Below are 25,196 nucleotides of genomic sequence, written 5' to 3'. Positions count from 1 at the left end.
CTCTGTCCAGTCACCCCATCCACATAATTATGTCCCATCATATGGATGGTCTGGATTGTATGACCATCAATCCACACGGACTCATCATGGATAAGCCAAGGGCAACAAATCCTCAAGCACAACAGAGACAAAACCTGCTCAGAACCATCTAAAAGCAACAAGAGCAAGCAAGAATTGAGAGTAAAGGTACGTAAAATGCATGCATGCATTCAGAATTTGCACATACCAGGAGCATGTTAGATCGCTTATCACGCCTCCGAAAACCTTGTGAAACAAAATATGCTGCCTGCGTGGTGTAGCTATATCACATGACCAAGTTTTTTAAAAAAAAAAAAAAAAAACCTAAACTGTTCTGGATAGATACAGGATGAATCAGGTAGAAACATTGACATAAAGAAAAAAATTTGTGTACCACATACTTGGATGGGTAGAAGAATCTCCAAGAGACCAAATTTCCATAGTAACCTCAAAGAAGCTTCCGCAGACCCATATGCCAGCATATAATTCATTTCCATCAGAAGCCTTCCCTGTGGTATTTGAATTTTAAACAACAAAAAGATGGGGGTTTCAGCAGATTCCAAAACCCAAAGGAAAATGCTGGGCGAAACTGCAAAGACTAAGCAAGATATCAAGAAAAATAATTCCAATACCTTATCAAGTTTTAGTACTGAACAAGATAAGTACTTCACAGAATGAGCTGTTTCTCTCGCAAAGCGAAAGCCTAAACGAGCTGCGATTCTGACCGCACGTAAAATGCGAGCTGTGGAATAAACACATTAATGGTATTAGATGACAATATCTATGCGGATAAAAAGTGGATAAGATGATCATACATGGGAATTGACCATCATATTTTACAAGAACCCTGCTGAGGCTACCAGCATGAGTAGGATTTGGCTTTCTCACCCCACAGAAAGCAATATGACATGTGCGCTAGATCCAACCATTATTTGGTGGGCCCCACAGTGGAGTAATGCTGGGACATTTTCACACCAAGCTCGAGTGGGCTAGCCTGTGGGATGCGGGGACACACTCAGGGCGGGTGGCCTGTGCGAGGTGGTACCCATGTGATGTGGGGCCCACGTGGGAGATTTGGCCGATGTCCTAACCCATGCGATGCGGGGCTTGGGCTATGAGATAAAGGGATTAATTCGCCATGATCTATCAATTTAAGCTTTTAGAGCAAGTGGTTAATTGTCCTGCATCAAATTGGTATCAAAGCGAGATGTCTTGTGTTCGAGACTCCTCGCCGGGAGTGATTAATGCAGGGGCATTTTCACACTGGGCTCGAGTAGGATAGCCGGTGGGATGCAAGGACACACTCGTGGTGGGCGGCCTGTGTAAGACGGGTGGCTCGTGTGAGGCAGTACCCATGTGATGTGGGGCCCACGAGGGGGGTTCAGCTGAGGTCCTAACCCATGCGATGTGGGGCTTGGGCTATGAGATAAATGGATTAATTCACCATGCTCTATCAGTTCGAGCTTTTAGAGCAAGTGGTTAATTGTCCTGCATCATGGAGCTAGGGTTGCCAATGGGCCAGGTTGACTCATAGGCGCTTTCGGACCTGGCCCACCATGAGCCAGGCTTGGGCTTGCGTAGCCCCGCCTAAAATTCAAGCATGTTTATTTATTGACCCGCGATATGTGTCTAAAGCCCATCAGCCCAACTCATTGAGGGTTTTAGCCCTGCTGGTTCCTTTGCGAATGTGTAGTCGAAATGATGGTCGAAGTGGCCTAATTTCTAGGCCACAATGCATGCACAATGGGTGAATGGACCAAGCTCAGGTTCAGCTCAGCAAAATCATCTTGAACTAGGCTCAGGTCTAGCTATTTTCACCCATGACAAGACCAACCTTGCTGTTTTACTTTGGGGTTTGAGCTTGGACAGACTGCAGACGGGCCTAGGCCTGACCCATTAACATCCCCATCTAAAGCAGACTTCCCATCCTTGATCGCCACATACCTTGAGAACACAAGCTCCCTGGTATTTGTTTCAATTTTTATTTTTTTGGAGAGAACGAATTTTTATAAAAGCCAAAGCAAAACAAAGACTACAGCCAGCAACAAAACAGCAGCAAAGAAATGCCAAGGCGGCAACTCAATTACATCCCAAGAAACTCCAAATTACAACCCCTAAGCTTCGAGACAGAAGAAGCCCATTTAATAATAAAAAGTCATAACTCTTTGGGAGATGCCTTCCACCGACTTCTTGGTGTTGTTAAAACACCTCGCATTTCCTTCTTCCCACATCGCCCACCATAAAGCAAGTAAAGCCATTCTCCAAAGCACTTTCTTTGGATGACCGAAGTTAACATCGTGTCACGTAAACAAACATTGATCTACCGAATTTGGGTGACTCCACAAGATTTGAAATCAGCGCAAAATATAAGCCCAGATCAGGCCCAACAAGGAGTAGTGCAAAAATAGATGGTCAACCATCTCTTCATTTGGCATAGACATAATGCAAATATTTGGAATCTCGATTGCTCTTTTCCTCAAATTATGTATAGTAAGGACTTTCTTTCTTTCGACTAGCCACCCGAAAGCTACTATCTTAGGAGGGATGAAATAGGACCACTCAAAACAAGTGTCCCACACCTCTCTTTGATGATTGACACCACCTATAAGAGAGTAGAAAGATTTGACTGAAAAAACACCAGTCTTATCAACTCTCCACGCCAACTTATCCGATTCAGAATCAACCAGGGCGATGAGGTGAATGCATTCCAAGAGATTGACATACTCTTCCACTTCCTCATCTCGAAGGAGATGCCTACACGAAGGCTCCCACACTAACACCCCTCCAATACAAGAGAAGCAATTCACCACTAAAACGGAAGGATCCAACACCAAAGTGGATATGGAAGGAAACGACTCTTTGGAGCAAAAGAGTCCACCCATACAAACTTCTAAAATTTAATTATTATTATTATTATTTTCACCGTTACCAATGGAAAACCCCACTCCTTGCAAGAAGGCCACTTTTAACGAACAAACTTCTTTCCACGGGGCTAGTGCTCGACAAAGAGACAAGTCGCTTATCCCCCAACCCCCCGCTGAGGATCCACACTTTTGAGAACCTCTTTCCAAAGAGCCCCATCATCCTCATCGAGATGTCAAAGCCAATTGCCAAGTAACACAATATTCATTGTTTTGAGATCCTTTATCCCCACACCTCCCTCCTCATAGGTTTTACAAACCCTCATTCCAACTAAGGAGATGGAACATTTTCTTCTTGTCCGCTCCTTGCCATAGGAATCCCTCCTAAGCTTCTCAAATCTAGAAAGCACCAACATTAGGCATTTAAAAAGCGACATCAAATGTAAGGGGAAATTAGATAGAGCCACTTTGATTAAGGTAACATGACCACCAATGGAGAGATAACAACCTTTCCAATGAGCTAGCATCTGCTCAAATCTTTCCACCACCTTATCCCATAGATGCTTTGTTGGTTTTCCCACACACAACAAAAGGCCCACAATGGTAGCCAGAAGCGAACCCGCCACGCAACCAAAAATATCAGCCAACAACTCCACTTCATTTGCCTCCATCTGCACCCCATACATCTTGCTTTAGAGCAAATTAACTTTAAGACCCAAAATGACCTCAAAGCATTTGACAACAATTCTTAGCTTATCCATCATGGCGGCGGACGCTTCACAAAAGACAAGGGTATCGTCTGGAAACAGGTATTCATCCACTGCCTTGTGGCTTAGAAGATAAGCGGGTATTTTGTAGATCTTTTTAAAATGACTTAAAGCTTTCGAGAAAGCTTGAGATGTTGTAGGCAGTGCTCTATGCATCAACAATATTGGCTGATATTTTCAGTTTGTCGGTCAGCAAAATGATACCATGCCAAAATACAAAAAAATAAATAAATAATAATAATAAATAAATAAATAAAAATAAAAATTTTAAATTTTAAATTTTAAAAATCCAATATATCGAGGATAATATCATCGATTGATGCTGATATATCGTGATATCTATGATATTTCTTGCTATTTCTGGCTATACCTATGATATCTAGTGGTACTTGTAATGTTTAGCAATATTTCCTGTGAGAACTTGAAATTGGTTTCTCTTGATGAATCTTCTCTACATCACATCTCCTCTTCTATCTTTCAACCATGGAAGTGACTTTTAATCACATAAACTATAACTCCCCTTTCATTTCTTATGTTTGTTTACTTAGCAACCGATAGCTTTCCTAATACTCGGGTCTCTATTTAGTCTGTCTTTCCTACTTCTATTGTTTCTCCCGATGGATCATCTGATATGCCACGTTCTATCACTTTTATTTGTGTGTGGCTTGATCCGTAAGATCCTACCACTTCTAATAACATGCAGTCTGCCTTTGTTACAACAGTACTCACATGAAGATGCCACTCAAACTTAGCACAACAACACTCCTCCTTGTGCTAACTTGGTTTTATTGTTTGTGTTTTATTGCTTGTATTGTATGACATTTGAATAATTTGAACATTTCGTTATGACTGCATCATTTATGGCTGACAGCACTTTTCTTTTTCTTTATTTTTATTTATTTATTTATTTATTTTTTGGAGTTCTAAGTGTTGTAATCATCTGCCCTACAACATCTCCTGAAGTTCTACTAAAAAAATCCACTATTTTCATTAAGCTTCCTCAATATTTCTCTCAAACTGTTACATTAGGTGATGTACGTGATATTTGATATTTCCCAATGTTTCCCACGATATTCTGTATCCCAAAGGTGTGAATACATAATGCAATATTGACACTTCCAACACTGGTTATAAAGGAGTTGGGACAAGAGCCCCCCTTGAAAGCAACTGGGAAAGCTTCCCTTATCCTTATGTTGGGAAATTGTGATTTTTGAAGGAAAGAAATAATCCTTAATGTTAGAAGACTCATTGTCAAAGTGGCAGAAAGAATAAAAAGCAACATCATCAAGTGGAGTGGGGCATTTTGAAGACCCAAGTTTGGGGGGGCACTTCTGATGTCTTCTACCATTAGCCCTTGGTAAACAAGGTAAGAGGACGCTGAGTTGTAGATGAAAATCTCCACCGAATGGTTGTTGGAAACTCAACTTTCTTTTGCTTTTGCTTTAAGGATGACAATTTATTAAAAAAGACGGTAGAGACAAAAGAATACAGGGAAAAACAACACAAAAAACAAAAAGGTCCAACACACAGCCCACGCGCTGCAACCCTAGATTTTGCACGGAGAAAAACTCCTCTTGGATTGCCAGACATATCCCGAAAGCATCTATTGTTCCGCTCTTTCCAAATAGCCCATAATCCGGCTATGAGAGAGCCTTTAAACCACAATTCCAAATATACCTTGACCACTAGAATGCCACTGCTTAAAGAAACCATCAATTGACCTAGGCATAACCCAAGACACACCGAAGAGTCCAAAGAAGCTTTCCCAAACCTCCCTAGAGAACAGACAAAGCAGAAACAGATGATTCACTGACTCCTCATCTTGCCAGCACAAAGGACAAGCATTAACAATGACAAGGCCCCTCTCCCTTAAATTCTCAATCGTCAACACCCTATTCCATACAACTAGCCAAGCAAATGCCGCCACTTTAGATGGGGCACCCTCTTCAAGAGGAATCGTTAAAAATCAAGGGTGTGCCCAACCAAATCACACATGTGGGTCCACATGGTCACACGTATGGATCCTTTGATCACGTGCATGTTAGTAATTGATTAGGTTATTCAGGTGTTAGAATTGTCCAAACTCCAAAGTACCCCTCTTATTTTCATTGGGAAATAAGCAAGCATTGTTGTATTTTAGTCTTTTACATAGCAGAAAGATTTCTCTCTTTTGTTAAGACCAATAAAGCACCCTTATGTGACATTTGGCATCATTGCCTTTCAGAAATAAAATTGAACTTCGAGTCTTTATGTTTTCTTTGGAAGAACTGAAGATGGTAGGGGGTCTTGTGACACTAGTTTTAACTAGGGGTGTACACGAACCGAGCTAGCTCGGTTAGCTCGCTCAACTCGACTCGAAAAAGCTCGGTTCGACCCGGTTCGAAGCTGAGTTCAAGCCGAGTCGATCTGATTTTTTGAGCTTGAAAATGAGTTCGAGCCGAGTTCGAGCAAGCCCCAGCTCAACTCGACTCGGCTCGAATCCAGCTTGGATCGAACTCGGATCGTACCAATTCGGTGACTCGGTTACTTTGCCATTGATGTTGGCATGTTGCTTACCAACTGTTTGATAAAATGACTCAACGGCGGAGGTCTGGAATAGGCTTTATAGAACTTTGTCCTGGTTGGGTGACAGATTCCTTCTTGTTGGTGGGTCTACGAAACGGATTTTGGGTGGGGAAAGCCAAGGAAGATAGAGATGGTATCGATTGAGAGAGAGGGAAGCTTTTATATTGGAGACAGCAGGGACAAAGAAAGGGGGGTCGAGGTCGGTTTGGCACTGCCCGAGGACGAAATGTGTATCTTTGCTTCTCTGTTTGAGAAGGGTGTGGAAGCCGGATGTGGATTGCGTCCTACCCCGCCCAGGTGATTGTGGATTTTGAAGGTGCAGTACAAGTGTTTGTGGAAATGCCTCAATGGCGAACTCGGCCCGAGCTGCTGACCAAACCGAGCCGAGCTGAGTTCGAGCTGAGGTCAGCCAATGGCCGAGCCGAGTCGAGCTGAGGCCAGCTCGACTCGGTTCGGCTCGATGTACACCCCTAGTTTTAACTAAAGCATTGTTAGGTCTTTCCCACAATCAACATCCTTCTTTTCCACCTTGCATCTTGATGCTCCAGCTGCATATGATGGCTCGTACATTGGGAATAGGAGGTATTGTCAGGAATGCTAATGGGGAGATCTCGTCCTTGTTTGGGCCGGTTGGCCAAGGGGACTCACCAAAGTAGAGGCTTTGGCTCTTAAGAAAGGCTTGACACTGTTTTCTTTGAAGCATCTAAGCCAACCATGAATGTGATTAGTTGGGCTTGTAAAGAGCATTCTGAACATTGAAATCTAACCTCTCTCCAACAAAATCCAGTTCATTGCCTCCAACTCAGAAGTTTCACCTACCCAAGTGGGTAGAGAGGCGAATGATTTAGCCAAAGGAGTCCATTTTTCTTTTGCTTGTGTTGGTAACTCTTTCCCTCTTTCCTTCTTCCTCAATGTGTCCTTTTCCTTTTTAACAAAATTGTTGCTACTTCACATAGAAAGATAAAATTAAAAATAGAAAAAGGTGGCCCCCTCCATGTACATGCCATTGCTTCATAATCAATCAAGTCTAGTCAGCACATATGCCACAGGTGCAAAACAAATATGGATCACATGGTCAATCATTTTTAACTGTCCATTTTTATGTACGCAAAAAATAGCCCTCCTGATGACTGGACCTTCCTGATCTCAGACCACAAAATATAATGGAGTGGCCCACCTGATGAATGGCACAGGTATCACACACACATGCCACCACAGGATATGAATTTCTCTCACGAGCATCTCCCATCATACAAGCTTTTAGCAGAATAAATGCAGTACATAGATACTTACCACAATCCTCTTGGAAAGATGTATATGCAGGTATTACAGTCCGAACCTGAGAATAGGCAAGATCCAGATAAGCACAAAAGACACAGGGACAATGGCCTGAGGAACTCAATTAAACTGAAAATGTAAAAAGATACATGCACACTTTAGCTTTTTTAATATCTTCCATGCCTCCCATGTAGTCGTACACAAGATTTGCATATGGATCGAACATCAACCTGCCACAAAGAAAAAGAAGCATGAAAAAGAATAGCCCAAGCAAAGTTAAGTAAAAACGAACAAAGAAAAACAACCAAAGAAATATTCTTGAAGGGAGGTAGTCCAGCACACCTGGGAGGACTAAACTTCCACCTTCAATGCTGTATGCATGGCAAGTGTGTAATGATATGAACCATTCATTCTGGGAAGAACCATGAATAGACCATAGACGAAAACTTAAGGTGTTAAATAATCTTCGCCATTTAAATGAAGTGGTGTACAAAAATCACAAAAATCCAATCAATGATTCTCATAAGACATTTTACATTATTGGGATTGTCTGATTATTGTGATTTCTGGTCTGTGGTCCATTTATGGAGCCTTAAGATGAACGAACAGTTTGGATAATCATCACATATGTTGCATGTACAGTAAGGCAATGCTTTATCCTCCAGGTGGTCAAGATCTCCTCCATTTCTTGAATAAGATAAATTGTTTAAATGGAGAATGAATGAGGTGCAAATTATGTCAAGAGAATAACTGTGCTCGAACCATCACTAACAACTATGGCATGTTGAAAGTTCCAAGTGCGCAAGGTCAAATTAGTAACCCGTTAATTGTGAAGTCCCGTCCCAAACAATTTCTCCAACGATTATAGTCATGCTCATTGCAGCCAGGTCTTCTAAAGAAATAAGTCAAGTCCCTGCTAGACTTTCTTCCAGAGGTGCTAAAACTTGAAACCTATTCATAAAAGAACTGCAGAAAATAAGTCCAAAAGAAATATAAATACATTCATGCATACATAAATACATATACATATATACATGTGTGTGGCACATAAGAATTTCTTGTACCAACTTCACACACAAGAATTTCTCGTACCAACTTCGCTTTTCATTAGCACATCTTTGTAGAGTAACTTACCAAGCATCTCTTTAAAGCTGACTCATCAGTAATAGCCAGTGGAAGGTATCTATAAGGCATTGAAAGAACACATACCTCCACGATGGAGTCATTGACGTGCACATGGCAGATGGGAAACCGCCTTCCAACTATTTCACATCTTGAAAATGTTCTCACTACCTGCAAATGTTGGTCAAACTATTGGTGGTTTTTTCTTGAAAGTCTCAATGAGGCATGAACACAGGCATCTTAGTTTAAATTGACAATGAACAGCACATGGCAGTTGGTCTATTAAGTCCATGGCCAGTTGGCCACTGCACAGACACAAGGAAAACAATTGTTTGGGCATGAAGATGGGCTTCTTAAGGCATTGGAAGCATTAGTCTCAAGGCAGGAATCCGGGAAGAGGTCCCTATAATGCCCAAGGGAAACCAAACCATAGATATAGGCACTGTTTTAAATATCGACAATATTGGCCGATATATCCCACTGATATATCTTGTATCCCACCAGTGCGATACGAAACGCACAAGTAGTGCGAAATATCCCACATGTTCGATCTAGTGAGCATTTTCAAATTTTGATGCTCTCATTTTCTGTAAATCATGTTAAATTAGTGTCAAATTGTTACAAATTCATGATTTTTCATGTTCTGCATGAAAAAACATGGATCGGGAGCTTTGATTTCAAGATTTGGAGGAGATGGGCCGAGTTGCGAAAATTTGAAAAAGAACTAAATTTTCTCAATTTCTCGCAAATCGTTTGCATTCTTTGTGTTCAAACATCACATTAAACATGTCTGTAACCTAATATAGTGATTCTTCTTTTGCTTTTGAATGTATTGCTTGTGTTTCCACATGTCTTCTTACATTTATAAATTATATGGATAGAAATTGAATATACTTGCATCAAATCAGTTAGACAACGCATAGATTAGGACCCCATACAAAGAAAACCTATTATGTGTACTTCTTTTTTGTAATTTTTTTATTTATAAGTGTGTATTGATGTCTTTTTAACAATCACCGAAGTTTCATCGAAAAATTCAACCAATTTCCCAATGTTTCCCCATGTTTCCAACAACAGCGATACATTATACGATACAACCGATATATCCCCTGCAATAACCAATACGTATCCGTATGCCAAGAATGCGATACGTAACGCGATACTGATATTTTGAACACTGGATATAGGTGGATGAAACCAATCAATAGAGACGCCTCTAAGAACTGTTTTGACTACCCTTTCCATTTTTCTTGCACCCTTTAACCTCAAATGAGCGAGGGTTGGATTAGAGGTCTTCCCAAAACAGAAAAACGAATGAAACAAGAGCTCCGAAAAAATCGCCATATTTCATGATTTCTACATGACATTTGTTGAAACTCAACTTTGCAGTTAAGATTTGGCTCTGTGCACTCTAAAATAGTTCTTGGCCTTGTAATCTATCCTTGAAAATTTTGAAAATAGTGTACCGCACTATTGACACTGCAACACTCGTACATTGGTAGGGGCATGCCGTATGAATCATGTATATCATTATTCAAAACATGCACACTAATATGTAACTTGCATATCATAATTTTAATACAAGAATACAGACATCTTGAGTATCATGGCCTTGGGGTTTCAATCATTATCAGCAAGAACTCTTATTTAGGCTATTTTTTGGAAATACAAAAAAGTGAGCTTTACAAGACTTTATGGGAGTTTGTTTGCATTCTTAACTATGACAAGTTACATCGAATGATGGTGAAGGACATGCGCTTCGTGCATTTCAGCCACATGGATGTCTCCATTACTCCTCTTATTCAGTAGAATCTGGATGTACGAGTAATTAGCGCAGTCCCTTTGGCTTCAGTCGAAAAATGAGCTGTTGGAAAAGTGAACTTATCAACTTCACTATCAAGGAGACTGGACTCATTTGCGGGAAGGCAAAGGATGGTAGTGGCTTGTTAGTTGATACCCACGAGGGCTATTTGACTGCCCCGATGGTAAGGTCTTCTACATTAGTTTTAGTGCCATACACGAGGTCCATAAGAGAGACTTTGTGCGACATCAATGATCTTGTCTCACGCCAAGCTTCTCTAATATGTATCTTAGTTGTTTTAGAGAAATTGATGAGCTAACGGCTGCACCTCTTATCCTTCCAAGTATTCAGCATTTTCTATTTCTACTCCTTTGGTGCCATCCATGTATAGCACCTCTTTCCTGCAATGACCATCGAGACCAATCGTTGTCGAGGGTATATTGGACCCCCAATTGATTAGGCTTCATTGACGAGTTCTCGTTCTTCATCAAAGGGCACAACTATATTGCCTTCTAGGTCAGCCTAAAGGCTAAAGGAGCCCGATAGCTCGGGGCAGACCGAGCCTAGGGTCCATGACTTCGAGATCTGGACATCGCTATGTCGTAGTCATAGCCGCATCATGACTCAACCCTTGTGTTATCCTTGTACGAAGAGACAATTAAAGGTGGGATTCTTTGGGAAATGGTTGAGATCATATTGAGTACTCAATACCCAATCTTCCACGTGAAACTAATATTCATCGATCTAGGAAGCATGTTGAATCCTTTAGTCTGCATCTATAATCAAAGTGCCTATTTGAGGTACATGTCTGTCAACATGAGGAAGAGGTCCGAACTAATATAGGAAACCACTTTTCCCTTGTCCATAGGAGCATTGATAGCTCCAATTAACATGCTTTCCTCAACAGTTGAGAAAACAAAAGAGGACCAAAGCATCCAAATCCTGCCAAACAAGATCGATAATGGAGAAGTGCATTCCCTTCTGCATGCTTCAATTTAACTTGTCATCATTAAGAATGGAAACAAAAATGCATTTATTTTTATTTTTTTTGCATTTTATAAGATTTTTTAAACTCCTTCAACTTCAACATAATCGAAGAACCTTTGTCCAAATACGAAGAGTAACCCCTTAACTTAGACCATGGAAGAGAGTACGAACACTCTTTTCAAATGATTGGCTTTGTTGTGAGTGGAGGGATCGGGAGAAAACTGAAGATGAGAGTGACTCATCCAGAACCCATTCATCATATCCCTTATATTGGCTAACTAAGAAATTAAAAAACAGGATGCATTCTGGTTCTATAATGGACGTGGTAGATAGTAGATGAATAGTAAAAAAGCACAAAATGACACCTCTAAAAGGTCTTGGCTCTCACCTTAGCTGAAACTGACTATGATACCAGTTAAGCCCGAGCTGGGGGGCTAATGTGCTTTGATCATCACAGGATGGGACCAACATGTCCTCAATTTTATTTATTTATTTATTTTAAAAGATGGAATGTATTAGGCCAAAGCCAAACAGAAAGCAAAACAAGAACAAGAACAAGGGGAAATAAAACGGAAACAAGGAAAAAAACCTAGGAAAAGCTAAGAGACTATGGATAAAATACAACAATAACCAGCCCCATGGTTGGGGAGACCCATCCGACTAAACAAAGAGAACCCCTCAAGGCCCCCAATCACAAAACAGAAGAAGGGCCATGTTGTAGACCCCTGATGCCGAAATACAACCATTGTGAAAGCATCAGTTATTCCTCTCTCCAAATGGACCATACAACCGTGAGAAGAATCTTTGACCTAAACCTCCACCATATGCTATATGCCAAGCATTCAAGAAGTCTTCCATAGAGGCCTCACCCAAGAAACCTCAGCTAGGGCAAAGACTCCGAACGAAATACTCGCTAGAATGCACCATCATCTCTTCCTCAATTTTGAACCAAATACTCACTACATGTCCTCAATTTTGACATACTACATGCCAGAATGCACCATCATCTCTTCCTACACTAATCCATTACTTGTTCCATCAACTAACCCATATGCTAATACATTGATAGATTCATCTATCGATCCATTGATAGAATCTTTGCTTTGTATCTTCTTAGATTGTGGCACACGTCATTCATCGAATCTTCAAACACTTCAAAGGAATCCTGTATTTGTTCTTTGTAATCCTTAGATTCTTCATAAAACTTAGGAATCTTAAGTTTTACATCATAAGTGTAATCATGATCCTCCAATCGGTCATCTTTTCTACCACGAGGGTAATTGAACAGAACACCGTCAAAATCAGTAACATCCATTGCAATCAACCTATGCTATTAGATAGCACTTGAATGTAATGAACTTTTGTGAGAGTCTACTACACCACGCCTGGGGGAGTTTTTTGCTCTCATTGCCGGTCCCAAGCCCGGATGAAGGAGGGTTGCATTCAGCTGGCAGCCAGTGTCAAACTTTTGCCACATCATGATGATGATGAACTTCTATAAACGCACATTACAGAATGTGGGTTTCGCACTAACAACTCATAATATATTGAATGTAAGAGTGCTTAAACATGCCCACATACCTAAAGGTGAGATCCCAACCCAAAACCAACATAGGTGTCCCGTTACGCAATTCAGGCTCAAATCGGGCACCCACGAAAAAATGGCATCGTCATGGGGGCCATAACGATCACCTCCCAAAACAAAATAGAAAAATAAAAATAAAAATAAAAAACAGCTTAGATGAAGTGTTTTTCTTTTTTCTTTTTCTTCTTCTATCTTCTTCAAGAAGAAGAAAAATGCGTAGCTGGGGCTAAGATGGGAGTCTCTTCTTCTTTCTTCTTCTTCTTCTTCTTTCTTTTTCTTCCTCCTCTTCTTCTCAAGCAACGAGTGGACCGATGTGGCTTCTTTTCAAAAGAGTGCCAAAATGTGGCTTCTTTATCTCCTAGTATTTAAAAGAGATGGTCCAAACCGATTGGACTATAAGTCACAGTCCAGCAGCGAATAACTTCCAATCTTTTATGTGTGCGAGAAATTCAATCCATCCAATAAGTTAGCCCCACCACAGATGACTTTTTTGCAAAACTCAAGCATCGATTGGACCACACTTGTAATTTATTTATTTTTATTATCAATGGCTAGAAAATTGTCTGTGGTGCGGCCGATTTGATGAGTATATATGGATGATTTTTGCACTAGGTGACCCTCATTTTGGGGCCAAGCTATTGGAAATGTTGGACTTCACGTGCACTTAACCAGTTGAAAGTTATTTTCTGGGTGGATCGTAGCTAGTGGTCCAACCAATTTGACTTGAGAACTCTCTTTTTTCCTTATTGGTATATGACGCTTGATACACTTGCACTCAGAAATTTGTACACGTGGCAATGCATTAAATCAAATTACACCCATTAAAATGTGAGGCCCACTAATGCTAAGTCACAATCCCAAAATTAGATTGTTTGAATGACCCTAACCATTGATTTGTGGATACTTGTTTATTAAAATAAGAACACTGGATATTTTTAATTCTTCACGGTCCAATAAATGTCCATCGATTTGAAAATCAGATGGTGAAATAAGCACAATTTGGAGCCCATTGTATTAAGTGAGATGAGTGCCATGGATTGCATGAATTTCGGGCCAATTTGGGGGCATTCGAATGGTACCCAAATTTGGTGACACTATTCATCCAAATTTAATTCTATTTTTTTTTATTTCTTGAGAAGAATGATATTGAATGCTTAGAGATATGCATTAGTGGGATGAGTACCATAGAGTGCATGAATTTGAGGTCAATTTGGGGGCATTTGAGTGGTCCCCCAACTCGTCGGCATTATTTATTTGAATTTTATTTTATTTTTTCTTTAAATTACTTGGAGAGAATGATGTCAAGTACTTGGAGAAATGCATTAGTGGGATGAGTGTCATAGCTTGTATGAATTTTGGGCCAACTCGGGATCAATCTAACCCATCAGGTTAATAAAATCACCAGACAGGCTAAGAGTATGAGACAACATTCTTACCAAAAGAGTGGACCGTTGCACCATTATAAACATGTTAAAAACCACAAAAGAATACATATTTTGAATCCTCTCAATATTCTGAATTTTTTCTTTACATTTTTTTGGAGTATTTTCAACAGGCGTTGTTACGCTCACCGAAACCGATACAGCACACCTTGATATAAACAGTATGAGATTGAGACTACAACCCTGATCAATTCAGTGCTGCAAAGATGTAGATAACCAACTATATGAATGAAAAAGCTTATAGCTAGAATAAGGTGTTCCGAATTGAAGAGTGGTAATGACGCTAAATGACTAAAGTACTAAAATAAACATAATGCAAAGATTTATATTACAAATTCAACTACATCATGGCATGACATTTAACAGAAAAAGAAAAATCAATGAATGGATAAAGATAAAGAGTTGGCTATTGAGTTGGGAACCTCTTGGAGCTCGGCTGAAGTTATAATGTCAAAGTCTTTTGGAGTTCGTTTCAAAATGAGATCCCGCACACAGCCTCCAACAAGGTAAACGTCATATCCTGCACCAAAAGCCTTTAGAATTGCAAGGAGGATGATATGAAGATACTACAGACACTGAAGTCAATGATTCAGAAAATCAAAACACAATGAAAGACTAAATTCAAACCCGATGCCTTATCAAGAAACAACATGGACTTGAAGAGTTTTTTTATTTGAAACAACATATATTTATATCATTCAGAACAATTAAAAGAAATTTAAATTCATTGCTACCCAATTCACTAGTACACTTGTTGGAAGAGCCTCTTTTCTGGAAGAGCCCAATATGTCAGCATATGCATAATTACCTGTCTTTGATTAATGTATCCATGTGCAAAACCCAACATTATGGAGGTATCACACAATGCTCGCTTTAGCAAATAAGCCTTCATCACTTAGGCCAACAGCCATTGAGGTTAGGCTCACCTTTCGGTGATACAAACCATTCGTTTTGGTGGGCCACATCATAGCATAGACCATGACTCCAAATCTGCCCCACAGAAGGATTGTATTCATCCATATATAGCCAATGCTCTACCTTTAACATTAAAATGATCCGTCAATCAGATAGTTAAGAACATCCATGGAGAGAGAATCCTTAGAGCATGGGGCATGCATGATGTGGCCCACCAAATGAACAGTGGATCACATAAAAGTGGGCCCAACCCATCATTATGATAATTGCTAATTCAATGCTACTACATGTATATCGAAGTCCTCAGTACTTCATTGCTTAAAATTGTAAATCTCCACCACATCCTTGATTACATTCATTCAAAACGTGACTGAAAATAAAATGCTAGAAAAATGCAATACCTTTTTTCCTAAGTCCATTGAGAACTAATCTTGTCGGCTTTGCAATCATCGATGTCGTGATCCCGAGTTCTTTAGAACTCAGCTTCTTCCACTCCATCGCGTTGACATCATCAGTCGCTTCAAACAAAATAAAATAAATAGATGAGAAAAGACGATTCATCATAAGTTTCAAGATTGACCAAGCGTGAGTTCACCATACTCAAGAGAGTATTAGCAATCCATCCATACATGCGCTCAATCAAATTCAATCATGACTGTCCAAACCATCGTCCCCAATGTGAATGGAGCATGGACTAGAAAAGATACATGATAATCCAATCTTAACCATCCAATTTTGCCTGTTGATTTGGAAAGTTTTACATTTTCTTTTACACCATCCATTTTGGTAGCTACCAATGGGAAAATGGTGGTAGGCCAATATAATTTTTGGGGTATGCTCTGTCACACAACTACACTTGTGATTTGGATGGTTCCAATTGACATGTGTACGCAAGGCGTACAGTGGATAGGGCCACCAATGGGCCAGGTGTGACTGAAGGACCATCAAACTATGCAATTGAGCACACTATAGGGATGGCAATGGGCCAAGCTATGACCACTGACCAGGCCATGGTTGGCCTAGCCCCGCCCTAGTCCCCTTGCCCTAGCCCACTAAGCCATGGCCCTAATCAGGTTAAAAAGACCTTAGCCCTTGCACCATAAGGAAAATAGTGACGAGATCAAAGATTTGGATAGGGCAATCTAAGAATTTTTTGGCAATAACCCCTCCCATGCACAACAAGTCCCATCATATAAATCACTTTGATAACTAAAACATGACCTAGGATCCAAGAATGCCTTTAAACTACACATGTATGTTAAATGGGAACCGCTCACAAGTGTCTTCAAACCCTCCATTATTTTTGTATGATAATGGCCCACTTAACGATTAGAACCAGGCCAATTGTCCAGGCCAGGACATTCGTCATTGCCCCAGGCCCGACCCGGCCCAGCTGGCCCAAACACCTGGCCTCATGGTATTCCATAACAGTAATCGTGGTCGTAATAGCCACCACCATTACCGTTATGATACAGGCCATAACGGCCCCCATAATAAAGGTCATTACAGTCTTTTTTTGTGGAAAAAAAAAAAAAAAAAACTACATTAGCCCTATAATGGACCGTTATAGGTCATTTTTTCTATAACAGCCATTATGACCCCAAAACACATAACAGTTGCTACCGTTACCGTTACGTAATGGCCATTACGGCACACCTTCCCTAGCCTAGATTTCACACAAGGCTTGACCCTTGATCCAAGTTTAGGGGCCCAAGCCAAGGCCCTACAAGGCTACATCACCTAGCCCATTGCAAACCCTAGTGAGCTATGCCAAGCCCCAACATAAATTCAAGACCTAATAAATAAACATACGGGAGCTCTGGCTTCACTTAGGGGGCGTTTGGCGCAGGGTATTAGATGGGATTAGGTGGGATAGAATTGCATTTGGTACCGTGCAATTCCATCCAGCATTTGGAGAGGTTGGGATTAGGTGGGATGTAATTTCATTTAGTCCCATGAAATTGCATTTGGTCCCATGTAGGATTTCGATGGATTTTGAAATCCACTACACATGTGGGCCCCACATTGATGCACGCGTTTATCCATGTCGTCCATCTACATGCACCGTTTACACATGACATTCTAGTTATATATGTGTACAAGTGAACGAAATCCATTTTGAATTTGCTCCGTTGATTACAATTCCATGGTCCACCAAACATGATTTTGCTTAATCCGGTGTTTTCGGGTGACAAAATTTTTATCCCAAATGTGGGATTGGATGGCTACAATACCATGGAATTTCCAGACATGCAATCATTGTGCAATAATGACGTTAATCCCATCTAATACAATTCAATACCATTCAATTCCATGAACCAAACACGCCCTTATCTCCCAAATGTAAGAGCACACTAATTGATTGATTTTATGAAATGTGTTTTTTTTAAAAAAAATTCTTTTGTGAAAGAAAAGTGAGAGGGCTCTTCAATCCCTTGATATTCGTAGTGGAGTTCTCATTAACGACCATATTCTGAGAATATCAATTACTATGATTGACAGCTATATTCATGAGAACATCAATGCCCGATCGCCCATCATTCGCGGCCATATTCTAAGAATATCTACATCGATGCATCTGCACTTGTTTTCGAGTCTTTGGCTCTCCCTTCACTAAGTTGCTCCCAGGGTGCTTAAATTCATCCTGAACATAAATGATTAGTCACCAAGTCATGGCATTCGTTTATCCATCAGCAGCTTCTGCCATCAGCTATCATCGATTTTTCTTTTAAGGATGATGAAAATTTATTTTGAAAAAAAAAAACACCTGCAAGAAGCAAGGAAAGAATATGAAAGGGCCAAAAAACAAAGAGACAAATACGAAGCCTCTGTCCTATTCAAGAAGTAGATTTCCAATCTGATATCCACACTTTAACCAACCCCACGATAGCCCCAATTGGCCGAGCTGAATCTCAAAAACACCAGCTATTCCTTTCGCCCCAAATTGCCTACCAAATAGCCGGAAGCAACAGAAGCCAACTTGCCCAGTTGTGCCTCCCCCCAGATGCCCCATGCCAAGCCCAAAGGAGATCCCTAACTGAACCTAGCGTGATCTAGCATTCCCCAAAATCCAATATGAAGAACTCCCTGACCTTAGACGTGAACAGGCAATGGATGCACAGATGATCAACGGCCTCGGTGTCCTTACTACACATACAACACATGTTAGGGACAATAAGAGATCTATCATCATTAATGCCTGCATGTGTCCCTGCAATGACATGGGCGATTGTCATTAGATGGCTATCAACACCGAGACCCACACGATTGATGGTCTAGGTCTATGATTAGACCAAATGCGATATGATCAATATGAATCATCCATTTCCCTAACCATTGAATTGATGGTTAAGAGCATCCAGCAAAAGTGATTTATGATAGTGATGGGCAATCAAGGGTGAGTCCATACGATGGATGGTCTAGATCAATGATCAGACTGTTTGTAGCATTGTCAATATGGACGTCCATTTCATTAACCATTGAATAGACAGTTAGGATCTTTATTTTTTTACAGGATGGGCGATCAAGGATGAGAAACATGTGACAGAGTCTAGATTAATGATTGGACCGTGGTATGATCGACATGGGTCATTCATTTCCCTAGCTATTGTGGATTACAGGTTCAAATTTTGCTCATATGGGCAACATCCAATCCACTCATCAATTTTATCGCATGATATAATCTATGTTTAAGAGTTGTAGTTGATCAGGTGATAGAGATAGCCACATTTGTTCATTTAATCTGGACACTTCTTAGATAAATAAACAGTACACAACAAGTGATTCCCAGCTTGTAAGCCAACCAAACACGGGCATTATAGTTTCGGGGAATCACAATGCCCTACTATAGGAGGTTACCCAAACAAAGAAATTATAATTGCCAGCAATTGGAATAAGTAGGCAGTGCAACAACTGGTAATTTAAATACCAAGGCATCCAAATGCCCCCAATCCAAACGACCCCTACTGGATGGTCGAAGATACATGCATCTTGGTGAACACTCGGGGCACACAGTCTTTCCCCCATGCCTCAAATGGTTCTAATATAGGGTTACAAACTCAATAAAAAAAAATAAAAATAAAAATAAAAAAAAATAAAAACTTGTTTCAATAAAGAAAAGAAATACATGGAGAGAAGATTCCAGTAAAAAAGTCACCTTTCCGATAAGAAGTGGTGGGATCTGGACGGTCCTCTTTGGTAAGAACCTGCGGCTCGACCGCAGTTGCAGAGCTGCTGCGACGAACCTGCCAAGAAAAGAAGATATAAAAATTCAAAGAGTGAGACAGACAGACAGAGAGCGAGGGAGAGATAAGACCTTGCGAACGCAGTAGAAGAGAGAAGGGCGGAAAGGGAAGGAGTAGGAGTTGCTTTTGCAGACGAATCCGAAGCCAGCCATTGCCATTTCTCTCTCTCGCTCTCGGATTCTTCAACAACATGTCATCATACCATAATACAGATAGAGAGAGAGAGAGAGAGAGAGAGAGAGAGAGAGAGAGAGTCGGCGAGGTTTTTTGTTGTTAGGACTTTGGAGAGGAAGATAGTGAAATATCTTGCATTTGGAAGAGGGGTTAAAAGAGCTTGGCTAAAATACTCGGCGACTCGGATTGGGTCGTTCGGTCCTGAGTCGAGTCGACCCGGACGAGTTGGGTCGAGTCGAGTCCCCCGTCTCCCGACAGCCCATGCAGCAGAAATTGTGTGGAGCCCACCGGTTCCATCCATCCATTGTACCAGCTAATGGTAGAATGTGCGTAGAGGTGGGTAAGATGGACTCATCTAACCCGATCCGCCCCGATTCGAACAGAACCAATGGCCTGGATTGGACAGATCCAAACGATAATCGGATCGGATTCGGATAAATAGCAAATCCAATCGAACCGAACCAAAATCCAGTCCATTTAGATCTGATACTATCCAACCGAACTGAAATCCGGTCCATTTGGATCCGATTTGATTCGGTCGAATTCAGACCGGGTGTAGTAACCAGTGAATTATACGTTTACCCCTCTTTATATATATATATATATATATATATATATATATATATATATATATATATATATATCATGCAAGCCAAATAAAATATCCAAACTAAAATACACTGCCTGGGCCCACCGTGATGTATCTGTACATCCAAACCGTCAATCCCTTTTCTCATATTATTTTAAGGCATGGACACAAAAATGAGGCATATCCAATGCTCAAGTGGACCACACCAAATAATAATCTTGGTTGCATTAAAATGCACAAAGCATTAAGGGCATGCTTGATTTTTCAAAGAAGTTGTAAACACCCGAGAAAGGGGTGATAATTACTTCCTTTGTATTTATCTCGTTTTTCCCTAGGCCTAATTTGACAGTGTACTTTTTAGATACAAAAAACAAGAAAGCTACAAGATATTATTTGTGGGTCCCACCATGATGCATGTCGCTTATCCACACCGTTCATCCATTATGGTAGGTGAATTTACAGTATGAACCAAAAAGTGAGGCATATCCAAATCTCAAGTGGACCACACCACTTGAAAAAGAGAATCAAACACTAACCATTAAAAACTTCTTGGGGCCACTATTTCTTTTGGTGTGGACCACTTGAGTGTTGGATCAGGCTCATTATTTAGCTCATGATTCAAAATGTTGTGGCAAAATGTATGGACGGAACGGATTTATCATATACATCAGCGTGAGTCCAAAATTTTAAACTGACTCTTTTGAACCCGTTTTCAAGTCAGCAACTCTGATGCATTTTCAAACTAGTGAAAGGTTTACCCGTCTGCAAGTATTCAACTTCTTTGAAAATGCCCTATTTGATCGTTGGATCTGCCTCATTTTTATTTTAATGCCTTAAAATAATACAAGAAAAGGGATAGGTGATGTGGATGTACAGATACATCACGGTGGGCCCGCCCATAAAACTGCCCGTTCGGAGCTAGGGACGGGCGTGGGTAATAGGCAATCCGTGTCCATAAGCCTATAGCATTATAGCTTAGGCACGTGTCGTGCTAAGTCGAGCACTAACATTCCTCGAGCTCCAAGTTGTACGAACGGTTCAAAAGAGATCAAAGTTATAGGGGCCCCGCAGTGATGTATTTATTATATCTATACCGTTCATATAGTTTTAGAAATCATTATAGAGTATTATCCAAAAAATAAATCATATCCAAAAATCATCTGGACCATACCACAAATAGTAGCTAAGAATGATTTCAAAAGTGTGGTCCACTTGATAGTCAAATCCATCTTATTTTTAGTCTCAAGCCTTAAAACGAGCTCGCCAAATGGATGAATAATTTGGATAGAACAAATATCCCATGATATGATTTATAGCCACCAACAGAACTTGCTAACGTCAAAGCTTGCATAATACGTTACAGCTGCTTTGACGTTCACAGTTGTACGCCTCGGCCTCCGAGTTGTACGAACGGCTCAAATGATATCAATGTTAGATGGGCCCCACAATGATTTATTTTTTTTATATCCATACTGTTTATCCATTTTTTGTGATCATTTTAGATCATCTGGAAAAAAAATGAATCATATCTAAAGCTTAAATGAACCACACCGAAAATAATAACAAGGATAATGATTTTCACCATCTAAAAAATTGATCTGAATCGCACCCAACCCGATCTGACTCGGTTTCCCTGACCGAGTCGGACTCGGTTCGGGTCAGGCCAACCGTGTGTCGGATCGGATCGGATTGTATGTCTCGGACCCGATCCCGGATCGGATCGGGTCAATCCAGCTAGATTTCAGACCGAATCAGGTTAGCCTCAATCCGATCCGACTCGGTCCGATGCCCACCTCTAAATGTGAGTTGAGTCGAGTCGAGTCGACCTTGATGATAATACTACAGACATGTTGACAAAGCACTGCTTGGGCTTGATCGATCTCACCAGCCTTTGATGAGATTAAGCGTCCTTTTATAGGGGTACTAATGGAGTTATGTTCTAGGGGGAGGACGCAAAGAGCGGTCCAAGTTTAAGGTGGAGGCTAGTGTGGGTGATTTTCAGGGTGACTTGGCAAAATACAAGTTAAGTTGGAGATTGTTGTATGGATGCCTTGGATTTTGCAGTCTGGGAGATGAAGCATGGCTTTGTCGGTTAGACCAAACCTTAAAAAGTGCAAATTTTCTCAAGAACAAAGCAGGACCTTGTTGATCTGAGACGGTCTGATTGACATGTAAGTTCGATCTAGCTGACATGTTAGTTCGGTCCGACCGACGTGTTATACGATTTTACGTAAGTTGAGATATTTAAATCCTAATTCTGTTAGTATTTAAAATAGACAAATGTTTTTTCACATAAGTCAAGGGTTTTACCAGGTGAGAGGGTTTCTATACTTATAAAAACTGAGAATATATTTTTCTCAATGGCTAAGGTTTTTCATAGGGTGTAAATTGCAAGGGTTAATTCTAAAGTTTCGATTACGGTGGATCTCTCTATCACTTTTGTACTGTGATTTTTCCTACAAGGATTTTTCACGTAAAATCGTGTGTTTGTGATTGTTTGATTGGTTGTTTCTGATTTTATTATTTTATTTTTGTTGAATGTTATTTCACATAGCGTGTTATAGACAGGTGGCATTAAATTTAAGTTTTTATTTTTTAGGATCGATCCAGATTTGTTGTGGGCTTGGAATTACAACAAATCTACTAATTTTGCAGTCTAAATCCCTTGATTCCAAGCAAGACCACTTGGATATGTTTTCAAGAAACTTTCCCATCCCTTGACGACATGTCGCCTGCTAAAAGTAAAATGACTTAGAACCATACATATGCCTGCAATGGAAAATAAGAATGACATCATCCGAAGGACATGTGACCAATGCACGCACGACGTGTGTGAATCGTAACGTACACAAAAAGTTTCCTAAAGACCTACTGACATTAAATATCCAACAATATAATATACGCATGGCAAGGCCATCTCACATAATTATACTAATAAGGGAAATTCTTAAAGAGGATTGATATTTTCTTGGAGGTAGCAAATGATTAGAGCGATCAATGGAAAGTACATCCAGTGCATTAAGGAATCCAAATCTTGTTAGGATGCAACCAAACGAATGATCAAACATTCAGAAGGGAACTACAACATGGCCACCGCCTCCTATAATTCTATATAAGTAGTACTTGATGAAGAGTTATAGGTCACCGCCACAAACAATCAACCTCTTTAGTTTTACTTATCAGCTTAGATAATTCCATTTTTGTCCAGTCACACTACAACAAGTCCAAAATTCTTAGTTTAGTTTATACCTGCTACTGATTAACATCATTATTGCAATATGCCTAGGAGTAATATAAATATCCACAATTACCATCATTGGATCCCTTAATCGTTGAAATCTTATATGACAGATCATTGATCACATCCTGTTGCTGACTTCACACCACAACAGTTTGCTAATTTTCCATGGCCATTTGCCAGCACAAGTAGCCATATGTATGTATTTTTCTTTCTTTGCTTAGTTTATATTCATGCTCGCTGATCGTACTTTGCTTTAAATTCAAATCAATAAAATGGGTGATTTAGTCTTATTTTTAAATCTTGTTTGTCGATTATAAATTCTCTTAGAAACCTAATATATTATCATTGTTGAGAGAAAAAGTCCTTAGCTTAAGGTAAACATAATCCATTTTAAAGAACTAATCCTTCCTTTATGAATTCGCGTAAGTGTTGTAATAACTGGTGTCTGAAAAGTCAAATAAACCTTTATAGGTCTGGGTTCGAGTCTGTAGTCTCTCAGGAGTTTTAACATGAGGTATTGGTTTTGAGTTCCCATAGGTGGTGAAATCCCACTACAGCGTGTCCTGGACCGGATGTGCAGGTCTGAGGTCGGACCCAGTAATGATGGTCATGAGCCTAAATTTAGGCCCAAAAGCTAAACAGGCTTAGTCCATGCCTAATTTCAGGCCCGCTAATTTAGATGGGTCAGAATCAAGATGAAGTAACAAAAGTTAACGGTGCAAATATGGAAATGATCAAGCAAACTTAAAAGTGCATTCGGAAGTGAACATTTTTACATTGAGAGGAGTGGTCCACCATAAGATGGGCTTGGGTAGAATTTTAGGCCCGTTAGCTAAGCTTGCACGATAATCAAATTGCTGCATGATGGGGCTGACAGTGGGCTGACTAAGTGGGTCAGCCCAAGCCAGATTGTCCTAAAATTCAGGAATGGGCCCAGCCTATGAGAAACATAAAAATGCTGGGACTCGGCTCACCTCAATAGTCGGGCTCAAGATCAGGTCCAACCCGTTGAGTTGCCATTCTTAAAATCGGAGCCAGGCCTATCCACAAACATAGCTTGACCCATGACAGACCCAAGAGTGCGGAGAGTTAGAGAGCGAGTCAGCCCATTATAAGTCCTACCGTGTAGATTCCTTGTTTGAATGCATAAAAAATAAGAAAATTGTAGTGTTAGCCCTCAATTAAAGCTGTACATTAACCGAGCTAGCTTGAAAAGTTCGCTGAGCTCTACTCGATTTAGCTCGGATTGCTTTGGCTCAAAGGAGGATTCGAGATGGGCCGAAGCCTGTTTGTAGAGCCGGGCATCGAGTCGAGTTAGACTGAGTTAGGGCTGACCCAACTCGACCCGGTTTTGAAATAGACCGGACCCAAACTCGACCCAACTCAGTACTAAGTCCAACATGTCTGACCTGATCCATCAAGTCCGGGTGCACCTACTGGAATTATAGCCTCTCCATCAGCTACATGGCATTGCAGATATGAAACATCAAATCTGTTTTTTTTTTTTTTTTAAATTATTATTATTATATATATGTATAAGTTGGGTTTTGGATCAAGTTGAGTCAGTACTGAGTTGGATTTCGGGTTGAGTTGAGTTATTGGGTGAC

The 25,196-nt window shown here is 40.4% G+C and overlaps 1 protein-coding gene across 2 annotated transcripts in view; it reads right to left on the bottom strand.

Annotated features, from left to right (window-relative positions):
- Nucleotides 1–19,884, bottom strand: part of LOC131246656 (uncharacterized) — a 28,645-nt gene extending 8,761 nt beyond the window's left edge. Inside the window, exons 1-11 of one of the 2 annotated variants that reach the window (XM_058247006.1) lie at nucleotides 19,657–19,884; nucleotides 19,498–19,585; nucleotides 15,743–15,859; nucleotides 14,849–14,946; nucleotides 8,699–8,782; nucleotides 8,310–8,440; nucleotides 7,647–7,719; nucleotides 7,505–7,550; nucleotides 651–760; nucleotides 420–527; nucleotides 227–286 (exon numbers count right to left, since the gene is read on the bottom strand). In XM_058247006.1, coding sequence (XP_058102989.1) covers nucleotides 227–286; nucleotides 420–527; nucleotides 651–760; nucleotides 7,505–7,550; nucleotides 7,647–7,719; nucleotides 8,310–8,440; nucleotides 8,699–8,782; nucleotides 14,849–14,946; nucleotides 15,743–15,859; nucleotides 19,498–19,585; nucleotides 19,657–19,743 — 1,002 coding nt within the window. In that variant the 5' untranslated portion in view covers nucleotides 19,744–19,884. The remainder of the gene's footprint in view (nucleotides 1–226; nucleotides 287–419; nucleotides 528–650; nucleotides 761–7,504; nucleotides 7,551–7,646; nucleotides 7,720–8,309; nucleotides 8,441–8,698; nucleotides 8,783–14,848; nucleotides 14,947–15,742; nucleotides 15,860–19,497; nucleotides 19,586–19,656) is intronic. The other variant, XM_058247005.1, reaches the window with a different exon arrangement.
- Between the last annotated feature and the right edge of the window lie 5,312 nt (nucleotides 19,885–25,196).

The sequence above is a fragment of the Magnolia sinica genome, chromosome 5 (genome assembly GCF_029962835.1).
Source record: "Magnolia sinica isolate HGM2019 chromosome 5, MsV1, whole genome shotgun sequence".
NCBI lineage: Eukaryota > Viridiplantae > Streptophyta > Magnoliopsida > Magnoliales > Magnoliaceae > Magnolia > Magnolia sinica.
Note: the sequence above shows the minus strand (reverse complement) of the source record. Positions and strands in the feature narration are given on the sequence as shown.